Source organism: Mytilus californianus, unplaced genomic scaffold (genome assembly GCF_021869535.1).
Source record: "Mytilus californianus isolate M0D057914Y unplaced genomic scaffold, xbMytCali1.0.p SCAF_4, whole genome shotgun sequence".
NCBI classification, from domain to species: Eukaryota; Metazoa; Mollusca; class Bivalvia; order Mytilida; family Mytilidae; genus Mytilus; species Mytilus californianus.
The window spans coordinates 67,642,579-67,660,239 of NW_026262690.1; the positions used below are offsets into that span (position 1 = coordinate 67,642,579).

The following is a 17,661-nucleotide window of genomic DNA, read 5'->3' on the forward strand; positions in this document are numbered from 1 at the left end:
CTTCGCTCTTATTTTATGGAATCTTAGATGTGTGTAAGAATGGAAAAGCTTGGATCAAATTATGAATATTGAATAAACTTTGGAATATATATACACCTTAATAAAATATATGCAGTATATATGAAGCCTGCATGATAAATAAAGTTAATACATGAATGAAACAGAAACCCAACAACAACAAACAAAACCAATATCCAGAGATCATTGGCCAATATCCCGCTTTTTTGTAATTTCTCCCCCTTTCCCTCTTTTTTTTTTTTCTTTTTCCAAGATCCCCCTTTTTTTACTCCCTACGTATATTCCACATCCCTCTGTTTTACCCCTATATCCCACATCCCAAAAGCATGTCATCCCCCTAAATGATAGTTAAAGTGACAGTTGGTAAACAACATCTCAAGCTATGAATTCTAAAAATGTGGATATAAAGTAAAAACAGCCAGAATATCAAAGATCATCCACCAAAACTGAATTCTATAAATATGATAAAGGACAAAAGCATTAGAATATAACTAGAGACAATCATGATTAATGAGATAAGCCACATGAACATTATTAAATGGCAAGTTTAAACAAATCAAAGCTCCCTTTTATAATCTATATTTGGGACTGGAATCACAGAAGGGATATGAGAGAACGAACAACAAAAATCAGTTTAGAAAAAAATACTTTACTCCGTGATACCATGCTGGTATAATAATATACTATTTGAAATAATGATTGTATTGAAAACTTAAGACAAAAGATAGTCTATTCTTTTTTTTACAATATATAGTATGACTATTATACTAATATATTACTTTTGTAATTTATCCTTTTAAAATTTAAACATCAAATGTTTGTGAATTCTACTAATAAGCTTCCCTTTCATCATAAAGTGAATATGGTCATCTAATTTTTGTACTGCACAGATAGGATTGTGCCAAGAAGATATGATGCAATGTCCCCAACACCACAAAAGATAGATAATGTTCTTTTAAAAAAATTTCAGGAAAAGAATGACTGCCATAAAAGTATTCATTTCTCACAGTAATGAACTTGAGGATCAACAATTGGTTTTTGATGAAATCCTTCCAAAATTGAAAGTTTTTAAAGACTTAAGCATCCTTACTCAGGATGAATTACAACCAGGACATATTTTTCTGTCTAGTTTAACAGAATTGGTAGATAAAGTTGATAAGACACTTCTCTTCATCACCAAGAATGCCATGCAAAGTAGCTGGTGTAACCTAGAATTACTGATAGGTCTAGAGAGATCCCAAAGGAAACAGCAGCTTTCAGTTGTTCTTTTACTGCATGGTATTGAAGAGAGGGACGTATGTATAGAATTTTTCGTTTGTTTTAGTTTTTTGGCACTTATTCAAACCTTCATTAATTCAGAAAGAATCAAAATTCTTGTTACTTATATTTCATAATTATTTGATTCAGGCATATTCTTAGTAATGTTATTAAGACAATGTTTTTACTATATTAGAGAAAGTGTAACAATATAATTCCTTAATCTGATTGATCTGAAACTGCAGATCATAGATTTTTCATTTATGAGTTGTTAAGAGTTGATCTTAAACTTGGGCATTAATGAAGATTAGTCCGGACCAATGCATTCTATTTTTTATCAAAGATGAGATGATAAGGATCATGATGTACCCATCCACACGCATACTTTATTCTAACTCTGAGCTGACCATGTATGCTCTAACTCCTTAGTTCAAAATTTTGTTTAACAGAGAAGCTGCCAAATTGCAATTTTTTAAATCTTTGACCTTGCTAGGATTTGAGCCCATGACCTCACTCACTAGCTCCACTTGAGGCAAGCACATTTATATGCAACCAACTTATTCTGTTTATTGGTCATTATATAAGTTTCATAGTTTAGATTTTTTTATTTTCTTTATAGATTCCACAAATTGCAGTATTACAAGAAGCTAGAAAAATTTTTTTTACAAAAGAAAATGATTCCTGGGTTACAGAGACAATTGAAAGGATAAGAGGTACATGTATATTGAAATAGAGTACTGCAGATTATCAGTTAATGTGTATCTAGAAGATAACCAAATTAAGACGGTTTTAGAAATTAAACATCCCTATAAACAACACACGACCTTAGATCCCTAAACTGTCGGGTTGTTGTTTTATTGACATATAACCCTCATCCTCTTTTATTATAGATTTATGTACAACAAACAAAAAAAGAGGCAGAAGATACAAAAATATGAAAGAATAACAAAAACAATATAAAAATAAGAATACTATCAACCAGAGTTCAAATGACGTTTGCAAAACATTACATAGAACATTTCATTCATTTACAAAAAGAAAGGATATTAGCAATAACAACATTAACTAAACAAAAGCATGGTTTCTTCCTAAATCCAGGAGTCATCTTAGGTGTGATCAGAATTAATAAGCTTACCATGTTCCACACACATCATATTGCTTAGTACACTAGTCAAAGCCATTAATGAATGTTATCTGTGGGGAGATGGGATGGCATGTCTTATAGAGGCTCAGTTTAAATTGGGTTAAAAACTTCCATTTTTCTTGATACATTATATATTAGAAATTTGCAATATAAGATAGGCATCCTCTCAATATATCCCTATGTATATTTGCGAAAGCTCCTTTTCAAAAGTTGCTTGATCCAATCTTGTCTTTAACTGTTTAAAAGTCATTAATTTCATGAACACTTAATTTAACCATTAAAGTGTATGCTTTTATACATGCTTGTGGTTGATTGTGGTTCAATAAAAAGTGCTTTTTGACTAACATAATATATTAAACTAGTTTTAAAAGTCCAAATTCCAGCCCTTATGTATATAAAAACACGCAATTAAACTAAAACAGTATGACAAGGAACAGATGTAAATCTAGCTTAGACAGTGGCAGGATGGTCAAAGTAGTTCATAGACTGTCAAAACTGAGGTTCTGAGTTTGAATATTAAAATAAGAAGATATGGTATGCTTTCAAATGAGACAACTCTCCAGCAGAGACCAAATAACGTAGAAGTGTACAACACTAGTTGAATCCCATTAGAGACAGGTGCTTTCAACTCTGATCTTAATTGACTAGCAATGCCAGTTTTCCTGTCAAAGGTCTCCTGTCACTCAGTGCGCACTCTAGCTTCATCAACCAATAATAAATCGCTGCCATGATATCGCCAAGAATGCTGAGATCATATTTGATTCTAAACTCAAATGAAGGAGCATATACTAGCTTAACCTTTACTTCACATTTAATATTTTTTTTAGGTAGTAAGGACACATATTTATTAGTAACTTTTTCGTTTTATGGTATGGTAGTGATTGATTATTGGTTGATGGGGTTTTAACGCCACTTACAGCATTCTTGGCTGTATATATATATATAATTCAAGTGAAGCAAATACTCTCAATACACAATACTTGTGATGGGTGCCTTGTGATGACATCATATACATTAATATTGACAGCATTTCCCCCCAAAAAAACAACAAAATGCACATGCTCAGAGGACTAAAAAAGTCATGTTTTGAAAAATTTGGAGACAGTCATCATTAGAATAGAATAATAGTTAAGACTTTGAAAGTATTAGTTGCACTAACATATTGATACTACGATTTTTTTGGTTAATATTGCAATTTGTTTTGGTAATTTTAGGACAGACAGCAACTAAGATTTAAATGAATGAAAAAAAATTGGTTGATTTCCTGTTTCAGAAAAAGAGACTATAAAACATGTGATGCCTGCCGGAAATGTAGCTCATGGTCTGGTATGGTCACATTATGCAGGGTTACTTCAATACATCCTACCAGGTATATTTATTTTAACAAAAAATGAAAGTTTTTCCCTTCTTGCATTGTAGATGTTAGAGTTTAAAATTGTACATAAGTATTCATCCCTCCTTAGAGTGTCAGGTAGAAGGAAGAAACCGTATATAAAAAGTCAAGAACAAAAACTAAGTTCAACTTAGCCATTGCTGTGTATATGTACACACATTGTTTTAGCATTAAAACACATTGCTGTTTGGTTTGAATTTCTGCCTTCCATTGGTATGAGCTATTATGGCAAGCCGTTTACTATTTATTCTAACTTCAAGATATCTCATATAATATATTAGATATCTTATATAATCTAGTTTTCATAAGATATCTTACATGTATATACTTTATAAACTTTATAAGATATCTTATATACTTTATAAGATATCTTATAAACTTTATGAGATTTCTTCTAAAGTTTATAATATATCTTATATACTTTATAAGATATCTTCTAAAGTTTATAAGATATCTTATAAAGTTTATAAGATATCTTATAAAGAAAATTATATGAGATATCTTATAATTTATATACTTTATATATATATATATATATATATATATATATATATATATATATATACCATCTTTTCCGCAAGTTTATTGTATTTTGTTAAGTATTAAATTAATAATTAAGCAGACCTGCCAACTTTAGAAAATCCCCATTTGGGATTTAGTGCGCGACCAGATTTTAACAGGGTGAACATTTTTGCGGTGTTTCTGTATGCACTGTTTTATACTCTTAAAATAGTCTCATATCTCTCCTTTTTTTCTTTGGTATACTGATGATGAGCTAATAAGCCTTGGTTTCTTTTATTTGCATGATTCTTGTACTTATTAATTTGCAAAATAACTTAATAGAGAAAAATGGCCTAAAAAAATAAAGTCCCTGATACAAAATAAAAGACCCCTTTTTCCAAAGACCCTTTTATCTTTACACCATGACTCAAAAGACCTAAACCCAAATGCCCTAAAGTTAGAAGGATGGAAACAGATCTTGAATTATTTATCAATAACGAGAAAATGGATAAAATTTGAGTTATCTTTTTTGGTATTCAAAGGCGGAGGCTTATACACAGTAGAAGTGAATACAATATGGCGTCGATTTTAAATCAGAACTGGACAGAAACACGTCTGATTTCCAAAAAAATCACGGATTTCAAGATAAACGATGTTTCATAATGAGTTCATTATAGTTTTCGCCTTTCAGTTAATCACGTTTTTGTCATGATACTACGGTAAACGTTGCAAATTGTGATCGTATTCTAAATTGATAAAATTGAAATGACGACTGCCCGATTCTATTTACAAATATATTAATTTTGAGGATCATTATGACCTATCGGATAAGCAGATTACCTGTAACAACAAATTATGACACCTGTTGTGACCGTTGATTAACTTGGGGTTGTAAACTTGTCATAAATATGTCGCCAGGTAAAATTATAGATTTACAGAAATTGATCAGAAAAACTTCAAAATCGGTAACCAACATTTTTTTCGGGTAGATTTTGTAAAAATCGGGATTTTGACTTGTTTTACGATCCCGATATTGGAATCGGGTTGAGGCATCAAAATAGGGATGATACCGCTAAAATCGGGCTAGTTGGCAGGTATGATTAAGATCCATTTTGTTACATCTAGTGATCCGTTTATTTGGCAATCGCCATGGCAGTCAGCAGGGTTTAAAAACATCAGTTGTTCGACCTGCTAGTCAAATGCGTTTTGTTAAAATATACTTTTTCACTTTTTTGGTCTTTTGGAAAATGTTGTTTGTGCTGTATTTAGACCCCTCTACCAAGAAATTTGTTTTGCATTCACACATATAAAAATTGCTGTTTTTATCCAGCGCAATCTGTGTTTGAACGTTGTTTTCAATTTAGACTTGTATATATAAAGAAAATTATATGAGATATCTTATAAATTATATGAGATATCTTATAAACTATATAAGATATCTTATAATCTATATAAGATATCTTATACACTATATAAGATATCTTATAAACTATAAAGTATATGAGATATCTTGAAGTTAGAATAAATAGTAAAACGGCTTGCTATAAGCTATGTTATAATCAAATAACCCATCACAATATATTTGTTAACTTCTGAGGGGCCCTCTCTGATGGCTTCTGTAACTATTATCTAGTTTGTTCTTGTAATCAGTTTCTTGATTTATAGTATTTTCAACTGTACTGAGGTGAATAAGCATGCTTACTGATTTTCTTCTTTAGTAAATTATTTTAAATCTAATTTTACCGGAATAGAACATGTGTATAGTATTCATATTTTTGTTGATTTTTCACAGATTTGGAAAATAAACTGCAGGAATCTGAATGGTATAGAAATCAATCAACCACCCTTCAGAACCATGTGTCAACAAAGTTTTATGAAATGGTACCAACAACATGTACTTGCCATTTTGATCTATCAAAAGTAGATGAAAATATCAAACTGGTCACAGTTTTGGAACTTTCCAGTATAATTAGAGGAGGAAACATTAGAAAATTTGCAGTAAATCTTTACAGTGTTACTGATGGTGATCAGGTGAATATTTATGTATGGTATCTTTATCTCAGAGGTTTGATTATTTAATTTTTTTCTGCTTCTTTATCCCCAGATTAGGAAAATAGTGTGCAGGTAATAGTTCCCTAATTTATGTTATCTTGAGCTCCTGTTCAAGCTTTTATGGCCTCTCAATAAGATTCATGTTTGTATGTTTTATCAAAACAGTCTTTTTTTAAATCACTTCCGCAGGGGTTATCATTTTGTGCTTGCATGAGACATTGTAGTTGAATTAAGCAATCCTACTAATGTTTTTGTTTTCATTTATGAACCCATTTGAAAAAAATCAATGAATAATTGCAGAGATGACTTTAAAAAAAAGTCAGTATAAGATAAAAAAAACATAATATGTGGTATGATTGCCAATGAGACAACTCTCCACGAGAGCATGTTACCAAATTCTAAGATTTCTTAAAGTGTGGTTATATATTGTAGTCAAAGTGTAGTTGATGGTCTTAGAAAATTAAGCATTTTCATCGATAAAATAGACCTTAAGAAAAATTGTTTCACAAGGATTTAACACTCAAATTATATATTGAATTGATTCAATCTTTTCAAATACCTTTTTAGACTTATTTCTGCATTTGTGAATACCCAAATGCCATAGGGACAATGAAGGCAATGGAAGATCACCATTTAGCAAAGTTTAATAAAGATGACAAGAAGTTACAGTTAGCAAGGTTTTACTATACCATGAACTCTGTGATAAACCACTTTGACATAAGTAGAAATAAAGCAAAAGTTATTCTTTTCAATGGTAATATACAAAAATTGAAAATTTTAATAGTATTGATATTGATAATAGTAATAATAAATGATAATGATAACTGTTTACAGATCATATGAATAAAAATGATTTGGTATCATGTGGTACTAGTACAAATGTACTGGTAATATAAAAAAAATTTGAAATCATAATAGTATTGATATGATAATAGTGATAATAAATTACAATGTTAACGTTTTGCACATCATAGGAATATAAAGAGATTTGGCATCATGTTGTGTTGTACTAGTAATATGTAAATGAGACAGCAACCCAATGACTAAATAACCAAAAGCCATTTAGAGATAGTCCTCAACAACACCACCGTCTCTTTACAATATGTATAGTTTAAAATCACCCTGAGAAAAAAAGTTGTGAATAAATTCATCAGAAATGTCAATAAGAGTGTTTGAAACGAACACAAAAAAGAAGCCATTGCTGCCACATAGGAATCACACCCTGTCTAGAATTTACCAGTCTAAAAAAGACCTTACAATATACAGACATATTTGTTCAAAATTTTGATTTATAAAACTCTAATGTAGAACAAAAAATTATTATGAAATCACCTTATACTTTTTACAGATGAAACTGAGAAAGTGTCTGCAGCTTTAGTGAAAGCAATAAAAGAAGATTTACAATTAACTGAAAATATTACGCCAAAGGTAGGTTGTAATATTTCACTTGTTTTGCCTTTGAAATAGTGTTCACTTGCTTAGTTATGACACTTAACCATTGATACCAGGTGTATATATATATATAGAAATTGAGTATGGACACACCACTGTGCATCAATGACACAGTGAAGTATATCCACAGTAATAGGCTAGACACAGTAATCGGATTTTATGTACCATATGAAAAGAGGATTTTTTGTCCCTTTTTAGCTCCTAAAAGTATGGAAACTGTAAAAGAAATGCAAAAGCCCTTAAAAGCTCTTTCACTGTGGAGCCTAATAAGGCAGTGAGAACAAATGCTTCATGGCTGCAGACTTTTTTGTTGTTTCTAGTTCTTTTAAGTTGTTTTAAGTTGTTTTAATTTGTTGTTGAATTTCTACTTTAAAACACTTCCATCTATGACAACTAGCATTTAGATAGTTTGAATACCTTTATCATTTTAATTCAGGAGGGCCCTATCAAGCCTAAGTTGGAAGACTTAGAGCCTACACCAGAAATTGAATACCAATATCAGGTATATATAGCTCATTCTGAAGACAGGGAAGACAGACAGTGTGCTAAAGAAATTATTGAATACCTGGAACTGAGGGGGATACACAGTATTCTGAAAAATCCTGAAAGCCCAAAAGACCCAGAGGTGAAGTCTAATATGCTAATTAAAGCTGTGCAGAATTGTAGGTGGTTTATTTTTCTGATGACGCAGAATTCAGTAAAGGACAAAATGCTTCAGCTGAGGGTACTAGCTGCGCTCCATGATGGTATCCTCAAAAGAAGGGTAAGGGTAATCCCTGTGGTAGATAGACGTAATGACATCTACATACCTGATGCTCTACAGTGGGTTACTTATGTACCTTATAATGGACAAACAAAGTCTCATCTTAAAAGTCTTCACAATATTGTCAGTGGTAAGTGCCTGTTATTAATCAAAGAAAGATAAACTTTTTGAAGTTCTTTGTTTGGTTTAGTTGGTTTGTTATGCATGTATAATGCAAATTTGTGTGCAACCGAGTCCGACACATGTTTCTGGAATAAGCTTCATCAGGTCTGCTTGAAATCAAAAGGTCAGGAAACCATATAAACAATAGATTTAAGAGCATCAAACCCAAAAAAAAAGCCTTGACAAAAAAAATAGATTTTTGATTTTGTTAACTTTCTCAAGCAGAATATGTTGTTACAAGAATTCACTTGGACTTCAGTATTTAATGCATTACTAAAGATGCCTTTTCACAGATCTAGAAACAAAATGCATATCTGTCATTCAACTACCCAACTTTACACAGTGTTTATGCTTGCATTTTTTTTATTATAAGTTCAATGGATAAAATTATGAAGATCTAGTTTAAATATTGTTAAGTATGAAATCAATGTTGCTGTGGTGAAACAAATTATTCAGGTGATTTTAACTATTGATTTACAGGATTTCATCCTGAACAATTTTTGTATGGTTTTGGGTCATTGCTGGATATTTTTTGTATTTGACCTGTAAAATTAAAATAGAATTAACAACGCTAGACAAATTAGTTATTATGCTTTAAAAGAAACTGACAGATCTTAAAATGATTGGTTTTGTTTTAGGAGAAGACTTTCTTTTGAAAACAGAAATGTTACTACCTGCTGGAGATGTAGCCAATGGACTTGCCTGGGGTTATGTTGTAAATTATCTTAGAGTCATCTTACCAGGTAAGTTTATTAGTAAGCTAATAGGCGGAGGGCATAGTTTGTCAGTGTGAGAGACTGTTGTGATGACAGAGGAATATTGAAGCTATTTAAATGGACTTAATATATTTTTTCATCTTATGAGAAAGATTATTTGTTACATGAATGTATGTCTATTGGTCCAATGTTATATGAAGAAAATCATTGATTTATCAGTTTGCATATGCATAAAATGAGTGAAAACGTTTACATAAAAGATAAAACAGATTTCTGGTTTTATATATTTAGGTTTTTGTGTAATTTGAAATTTCAATTTTATTATATGTCTCTGTTTCATTAGGCTTAAAATAGTAAAAAAACCCTCCGTTAATTAAATAATTAACAAAAAAGAGGTGTGCTGAGGACCTTTTTTTGATTGAAAATCCTATATTCACTGACTGTTTCCCACATGTTATCTTGACCTTGACATCATATTATGTTATAAATTTTTGGCAAGTAAACTTGTCCTGGCAAGTGGTATGTCAACATAATGTGTTATGTGCCATTATCAACAACAGATAGTATCATTTGTTACAGGTCTTTATGTTCAGAAGATTTGATCTTGATCGAAGATTTTTTATTGTCTTTGTTAATTACCCAATGCTTGTTTAAACAAAGCGTGCATAGTCGTAGAAGACAGTATGTTGACCTCTAGACTACATGTCTTTTGGTGGATTTTTTGTGATGTTGGATTGTTGTTTCATTAACATATACCACACATTTCGTTTGTGTTTCTTGTTTGTGAAGACTTTGATTTTTCTGTTGGGTAGCTCTTTCTCACAGTCTGTCCTTTGTCCAGTTGCATGTTTTAATGTCTATGACAGCAATTAAAAAAAATAACGAACTGATTTAGTTAGGCCACAAACATATCAAGCTAATTTGACATGCAAAATTCAATTAGTGTCAATAGAGATAATTTGAACATAACTATTGTCAAATAAAAGATTCTGTGATGATTTTCAGTATTTTCTTCTTTTGCAGATGCTTTAAAAGACATTGAACAGTCGTTTAAGAATAAGAATATCAGCGATTATAAATGTCCTGAAACTCTGTTTATAATAATACCAAAGAATTGTGATGCCAGAGGAGTGATGAAAGACAAAAATGACAGAATTACTAACTTTACAAGTACTCCTGATATTTTTCCTTTTGGTGGAAGCAGACCGTTTTCTTGTCAAATATATAAAATCACTGATCAGCCAGTAAGTCTGTTTTCATGAGTTTATTATTCATAAAAATTCCCACTGAATGCTGGGAAGATGATATCGTGGTAGTGAATAATCATATGGACATATCTTTTGAATATTAACTAAATAAACATTGGAAGCATTAATTCATTATTATTGGCGCAGACAACTGATCTTTATTGAAGGCCTATCACTGATTACTAGGTTTTTATGGCAACTGACTCAATAAGTCTGTTACGCCAAAAAATAAGTCATTGGAGGACAATTCTTGAGACCACTAGATTCCTTTATAAATAATTAATATCGAAAAAATCTGGTATGAAATGCAGTTTTTGTTTATTATACTCAGTTTTATTTAATGTACTTCAAGGGGATTATAGAAATCACTCTATTCATCTGTTGGTGCGTCTGTTTAAGTTGTCCAGAACTTTTGAAGACCTTGATAATAATGGAACTTGGTATTATTGCTGCTCACTTGTACGAAATGTGACGCCTGTAAATAACACGGAAACCAGGCGTAGAATGCATATCATATCCTAGCATCGTTCCAGTGTTTAGGGAATGTATGTCCAGGCGTCGACCATCCGTAAAACCAAGCGCAACAGAGGTGGAAACTAGGCGTAAAATTAGGCAGAATGTTTAAATGAGTACACCTGGTCGACAGAAAACTCGGCGTAATATGTAAATGAGTACATCTGGTCAATAAATAAACCAGGGGTAGTAGCCTTACATAATACTTCACTTATTAATGTAAATCAGTACATGAACCTGCATGTGTACCTTGTGTAATTGATACCAACTATTACTGTTACTCATAATTTCTCATTGTTTGACATAAAACTTGAAATACTAACCATTGAAGAAGATAATTTAAAGAAATACATGTACATTTTAGCCAGACACTGGCTCAATTAAGTTTCAGTTTAAATGATAATTTTGATAGTTCATTTTACTGGAAATAAAACTAACAATTTGACGTAATTATTTTAAAATTGTCATTAGACCTGAAAAACTAGTGATGATACTGTAATTTAACTAATAAAAGATTAAAATGGTATTATCCTTTGCAAGTGGCAATGCTGAGGATCTCTAGAATTTTAATAGTTAAAAAATAAAAACATAAAAAACACAGAATTAATTATAATTTAACATACATAAGGATTTGTATAGTACTATACAAATCCTTGCCATACTTAACTTTCCTTTTATTCCTCAATTTCATCTATCATTTTGATTCCATTATCCTAATTTCAAATTCTTCCAAAAAGGATAAAAAAGTAAACTTCACCTGAATATTTTTTAGCTGCCATATGTCCAACTCTTGCTGGCTAATACCAGAGAGTCAAATTTGAAAAAACAATTCCCATGATCCTTTGCAACGAAGCATTCTGGGTATCGTTATTAACGCCCTTCCAACAGTTTTACGCCCGTTGGAAAATTTAGGCCCAATTTACGCCAGGTTACCACTATTTTCTACACTCTAAGTGCTACAAATTTACGTTTCCTGCTCCATTACGCCTGGATCTGAACACGTAACTACCAGTTATATCTGGTTTACGCTAGATTCCGATGTAATACATCTTATAATTTCCTACGGCGTGACCAATAGAAAGGGTGTTGAAAATAAGGTTTAAATGTCTGTCTGCAAGGTCAAGACCACAAAATTAGTTCAACTTTACATCCTCGTATCTAAATATAAGAAGTCATGCTGACTTAGAACTTTTGAATACCTCAAAAGATATTAATGTTGCTTCATAGTAATGTTACCCACCACCAGAAGGTGTTTTTGGTATAAGGTTAGAATGTGTGTCTGCATGGGTCATGGTCAATACTTTGTTTTTAAGATGAATACAATGGGTATGTCGTGTATCCTTTTATGAGATTTGCTTACAACTCATCTAATTTAAAAATAGCTATAGGTGGACCATACTTCCACTTTGTCAAAGGTTTATTTTTTTTATCAATTAACTTTTCAATAATATTGTACTGATATAAATTCAAAGCAACTGTAGTTTACTGATGTTCAAGTCTCATAAATTCATTGATAAGATAAAGATCATGGTAGATATAAAAAAAACTGAGGGAATTGCATTAACTCAAAAAGAAGCCAGACCGGAAGTGTCAACAGGGTAGCAAAACTAACCACACAATCCTCATTAAAGAAAAAGTGTTAAATACCAGTATGTTGTTAAATCACTTAAGTTTCAGAATTTGCAAACACATTTTTTTTAATTACTTTTTTCCTTATTAGTCTTTGTCACTATTCTTTTTTCTTCAAATGTTTTGGTATAAACATGTATACATATACTAATGTTTCTACTATTTTACAGGATAAATATTTTATTGGACAATATGCCGCCCCTATAACATGCTTAGATGAGATGAAAGAATGGAGGATTGCTGGGGTAACTGCAGACACTATTTTATCAGAAGCATACAATTTTTATGAGATGGCGAAAAATCTTATGGAGTCAGCTGATCCTCAAAAAGCCAAGTATTGTAAATTTGTTTATTTTAATGGTAAGTTTTCCATAATTTGTGATAAATATCAGTGATAAGGCACAATTGACTCATTCAGAAGTTCAATGGTGTCCTTTTGTCAGTTGGTTTGTCCATATATGATGTCACAAGTCTGATTTCCAGATGATATTTGAAAGCTCTCAATTTTTGCCATTTTTCCCTGATTTGATAATCATTTTGCCATGGTAACTAAGTTTTCTTGCTTGCATCCATCTTTTCAAATGTTTTTTTATATATAAGTTGAACATTATAGATGGTAAGATCTAGTATATATTTTTTAAACAGTTAATCATTATTGTAATATTTTGATTAGAAAAACAATACAAATTAATGTTTTTTAAGGCCATTAAACACCTTGTTGCTAGGTAAAGCTATGGGCACATGTTCTTGTTAAACAGAAAATGTATGAAATTATACCATGGGTCATAATAAAATTTTGTTTTGAATTATGTTTTTCAGATGAGACAGAGTCATTGGCTGATATAATAGAAGCAAAGATTTGTTAGATTACAACTTTGAAAAAAGTGGCTTAACTTAATTACCATACTGGAAATTTATGTGCAGACAATTTCAAGATGTAATCATAAAGCATTGCTGTTTTATCTGTGTCATGCATATAATGCATAATCTGTGTCATGGATATAATGCATAATGACATTTTATTCTATTTATATAACGAAATAGCACATTGTAATATCATGTGTTAACCTCCATAGCCAAGTCAACACACGGGAAATACTTCTCTTCATTTGACTTCATCACCAGTAATATTGTCTATACTCATCACATTTTTGTAAAAGCTGCTTGTCTTCATACAGTTAGTTCAATTAATATACACTTTTCCACAGTCTTTCTTTTTATCAAATCAAGTTTGCTTTTTTAATTTCCTTTTGTCAAACAGAGCTAGGGGTTTATATGATTAACATTAAATATATCTGCTATTGGTCTTTTCACAGTAAATGGAATTTAATGAAGGTTTTCTTTCCATATCAGAGCTGAAAATTTGAGTTGATGAATGCAGATTTCTATCAATTACTTTACATCAAAACAACTGCAATTGTCTTTCTTTAAGAATTTGATGTAGTGAAAAACAGGATTTGTGTATTATGTTCAAATTAACGTTTACATTGTTATCCACATCAACTCTTTTCATTCTTGAAATAACACATTTTGACTTTATATATTATTTATTTAAGTAAAATTTATACACCTCGTTCTCCATTCATTGATCATTTATATCCGGGTTCTTCTTTAGTGACACAAGTGATTTTGTTTGTTGATCAAAACGAAAGCCTTTGTAATCTACTATTTTTCTGTCTACCTCAATGGAGTTTTATTTTACCTAACTCTCCCTCGCAAGCCAGTGAAGGTCATTAGGAGGCTTTTTTTTATCATTTTATCATGTGGTTTCTCTAAATGTAACAGATGTTTACATGTGTTTGGACTAAAGCTTTGTATTTGTTTTTTTTTTCATAGCTCTTACAATTGTTCAAAATTAAGCAAATATTACATTATATTTTTACAAGTTGATATGTATACATAAGTTTATATAACTGGTCACAATCTTGCTTATAAGACTCATGTATTTATCCCATAAATTTATATAACTAGTCACAATCTTGCTTATAAGACTCATGTATCTATCCCATAAATTATATAACTAGTCTCAATCTTGCTTATAAGACTCGTGTATCTATCCCATAAATTTATATAACTAGTCTCAATCTTGTTTATAAGACTCATGTATCTATCCCATACATTTATATAACTAGTCACAATCTTGCTTTTAAGACTCATGTATCTATCCCATACATTTATATAACTAGTCACAATCTTGCTTATAAGACTCATGTATTTATCCCATAAATTATAAAACTAGTCCCAATCTTGCTTATAAGACTAATGTATCTATCCCATACATTTATATAACTAGTCACAATCTTGCTTATAAGACTCGTGTATCTATCCCATACATTTAAGTAACTAGTCACAATATTGCTTATAAGACTCATTTATTTATACCATAAATTTATATAACTAGTCACAATCTTGCTTATAAGACTCGTGTATCTATCCCATCAATTTATATAACTAGTCACAATCTTGCTTATAAGACTCATGTATCTATCCCATCAATGTATATAACTAGTCACAATCTTGCTTATAAGACTTATGTATCTATTCCATACATTTATATACCTAGCCTCAATCTTGCTTATAAGACTTATGTATCTTTCCCATACATTTATATAACTAGTCACAATCTTACTTATAAGATTCATTTGGCCCAGTAGTCGACACTTCTGTGTTGACATGGATTATCATTAATATGGTCATAATGATAAATAAATAGTTACTAGTAATGAAATTAGATCTTTTCGAAATACTAAGGATTGTTTACCCCAAGAATAGATTACCTTAGCTGTATTTGGCAAAACCGTTTGAAATTTTGGGTCTTCATTGCTCTTCAACTTTGTACTTTATTTGGACTTTTAAATTTTTTGATTCGAGTGTCACTGATGAGTCTTTTGTAGACGAAACACCCGTCTGGCGTACAAAATTTTAATCTTGGTATCTATGATGAGTTTATTTATCTATTCCTTTATTTTATACAACTGGCCACAATCTTGTTCATAAGAATCATATTACTTGAATATTCATGAAAAATATTGCGCTCTAAGATGGTTTATGATGACTATCTCTTTTAGGTACAGTGTATTTTTTACGTTTATAAATGCTAATTAAATACCAATCTGCCTAAGAATCAGACAGTGGTGAAAACATGACAAACAAATACTCAAGTTTACGTTAATATAAGTTCAAAATGTATAATGGTGCATGAATATAACATTCGTTTCCTTTTCCTGTTCTTGTATTTCAAGATATAATTTGGTTGAAATGCACTAAAAATTAACAATTAAGGGGAGCTTAATCCATAATTTGCTATCATTCTAACCAAAAGTTATCTAGATATTTCTTGAACTATCAGACACGCAGAAACGAAAGACTTACCATTCCTAACTCAGGAGGAGGATGACTTCATAATAGGATGGTTAGGTCAGCTAGTTTTCTTAACCATATTTTTTTTATTCTTCTAAAGTGCCTGCATGATTCTTACAAAGACTGGCACTTAATGTTCAGATCACATGACTTGTAATCTTTGAGATAACCAAAATCCAATTAGTCAAAACACAGTTATGAAATGTAATAATTTCTCATTATTTTTTTTATTTTGATTTATAACTTAATAAAATTTTTATTTTATTTTTTGTTTATGTATTAGTGTCAAAACAGAGTTTTTAATGATTTATATTTTTACTTTTAATTGTTGATATATTTACTTATTTAATTATTTTTACAGTTAATTATATGTATTTGAATATCTTTATGTACGTAATAACCTTTCTATAAAAATATAAAACAAAAACAAACCAAGAACAGTTTTTGGAAATATATCTTTCAAAAGAAAGGTTAACTTATTAAATGTTTAGCATATTTGCCTAAAAAAGTTAAAGTTAGCTATTGTCAATTTGAAGGTATATGTCAATTTGTCAATTAAATAAAATATTTTAACTGTTATGTGTGGTTCAAACAAACTTTATCCAAGTTGATATTTCAGGCTTTCAATGAAATTGTCAATGAGTTGAGATATTTTTCATATGCTTTTGTGATTAAATGTTTGTGGATGTTTGTGGATGGTTGTTCAGCTGTTGCTGTTTTGTGCAGCTGCTATTTCCAAATTTCCAAGTATACAATTTTTTACATTTTTAAAGAATTATCATCAATATTCGAGATGACACATTAGGTGCAATATTGTCTACTGTTGAAAGGCATTTCACAATTACGTTCTTTATCCCATAATAAAGGGTCAGTTTTTGAACAGTTTTGCATAAGATTTTATCTGAAAATTAGTTTATTGACAGCTGGTCACTTGAAAAATAAGTAGGTGAACTTATATGTTTATTATCAATAGTAAATGCTCACCTGGGCATCGCTCAATAGGATGAGTGCTAGATTACTAGTAGTGAATTGTGGGCTATTTTGTAAGGTTAGAATATACAGTTAACACAAAGGTGGGACAAGGTTTCTTCATAAATGGTTGCAGAGATGGACCACCTTTGTTTGTCATACAAAAGTATACCCAATGGTTTTTCATGGAGCTGGTGCCCATTTTATATAACTTAAATGTTTCCATTGTTTTATCCATTCTATTAAAGAGGGTTGTACTGGTTATATCTATAGATATCAGTGTTGGATATGTGTTTCATTATGGACTCATTGACGATTACCCAAAATCATTTTGTCATAGCTTATTTAAGCCCCATGTTGAATGAATGCCACAATCTCTTCATGTTAAGGAAACTTTTCAGCAGTTTTCACAGGGGATAATAAATGGTATGTTTGAAAGTAAATTTCTGATCATATTCAACCAATCTTCATACTTCAGTGACAAC

The 17,661-nt window shown here is 30.7% G+C and overlaps 1 protein-coding gene across 1 annotated transcript; it reads left to right on the plus strand.

Moving 5' to 3' along the window:
- Positions 1–994: 994 nt before the first annotated feature.
- Positions 995–16,786, plus strand: LOC127738404 (uncharacterized). The gene is made up of 11 exons (XM_052249645.1): positions 995–1,313; positions 1,895–1,988; positions 3,693–3,788; positions 6,106–6,344; positions 6,933–7,119; positions 7,714–7,793; positions 8,254–8,710; positions 9,381–9,485; positions 10,482–10,702; positions 13,018–13,207; positions 13,667–16,786. Exons 1-11 carry the CDS (start codon positions 996–998, stop codon positions 13,711–13,713), a joined length of 2,034 nt encoding a protein of 677 aa, XP_052105605.1. The 5' UTR covers position 995; the 3' UTR covers positions 13,714–16,786.
- The last annotated feature ends 875 nt before the right edge of the window (positions 16,787–17,661 follow it).

Excerpts from the sequence above, each read along its gene's own strand:
- LOC127738404 (XM_052249645.1), top strand. The coding sequence starts at position 996 with ATGACTGCCATAAAAGTATTCATTTCTCACAGTAATGAACTTGAGGAT. Across the intron at positions 1,989-3,692 it reads GACAATTGAAAGGATAAGAG|AAAAAGAGACTATAAAACAT; the intron begins GTACATGTATAT and ends TTCCTGTTTCAG. Across the intron at positions 9,486-10,481 it reads TCTTAGAGTCATCTTACCAG|ATGCTTTAAAAGACATTGAA; the intron begins GTAAGTTTATTA and ends CTTCTTTTGCAG.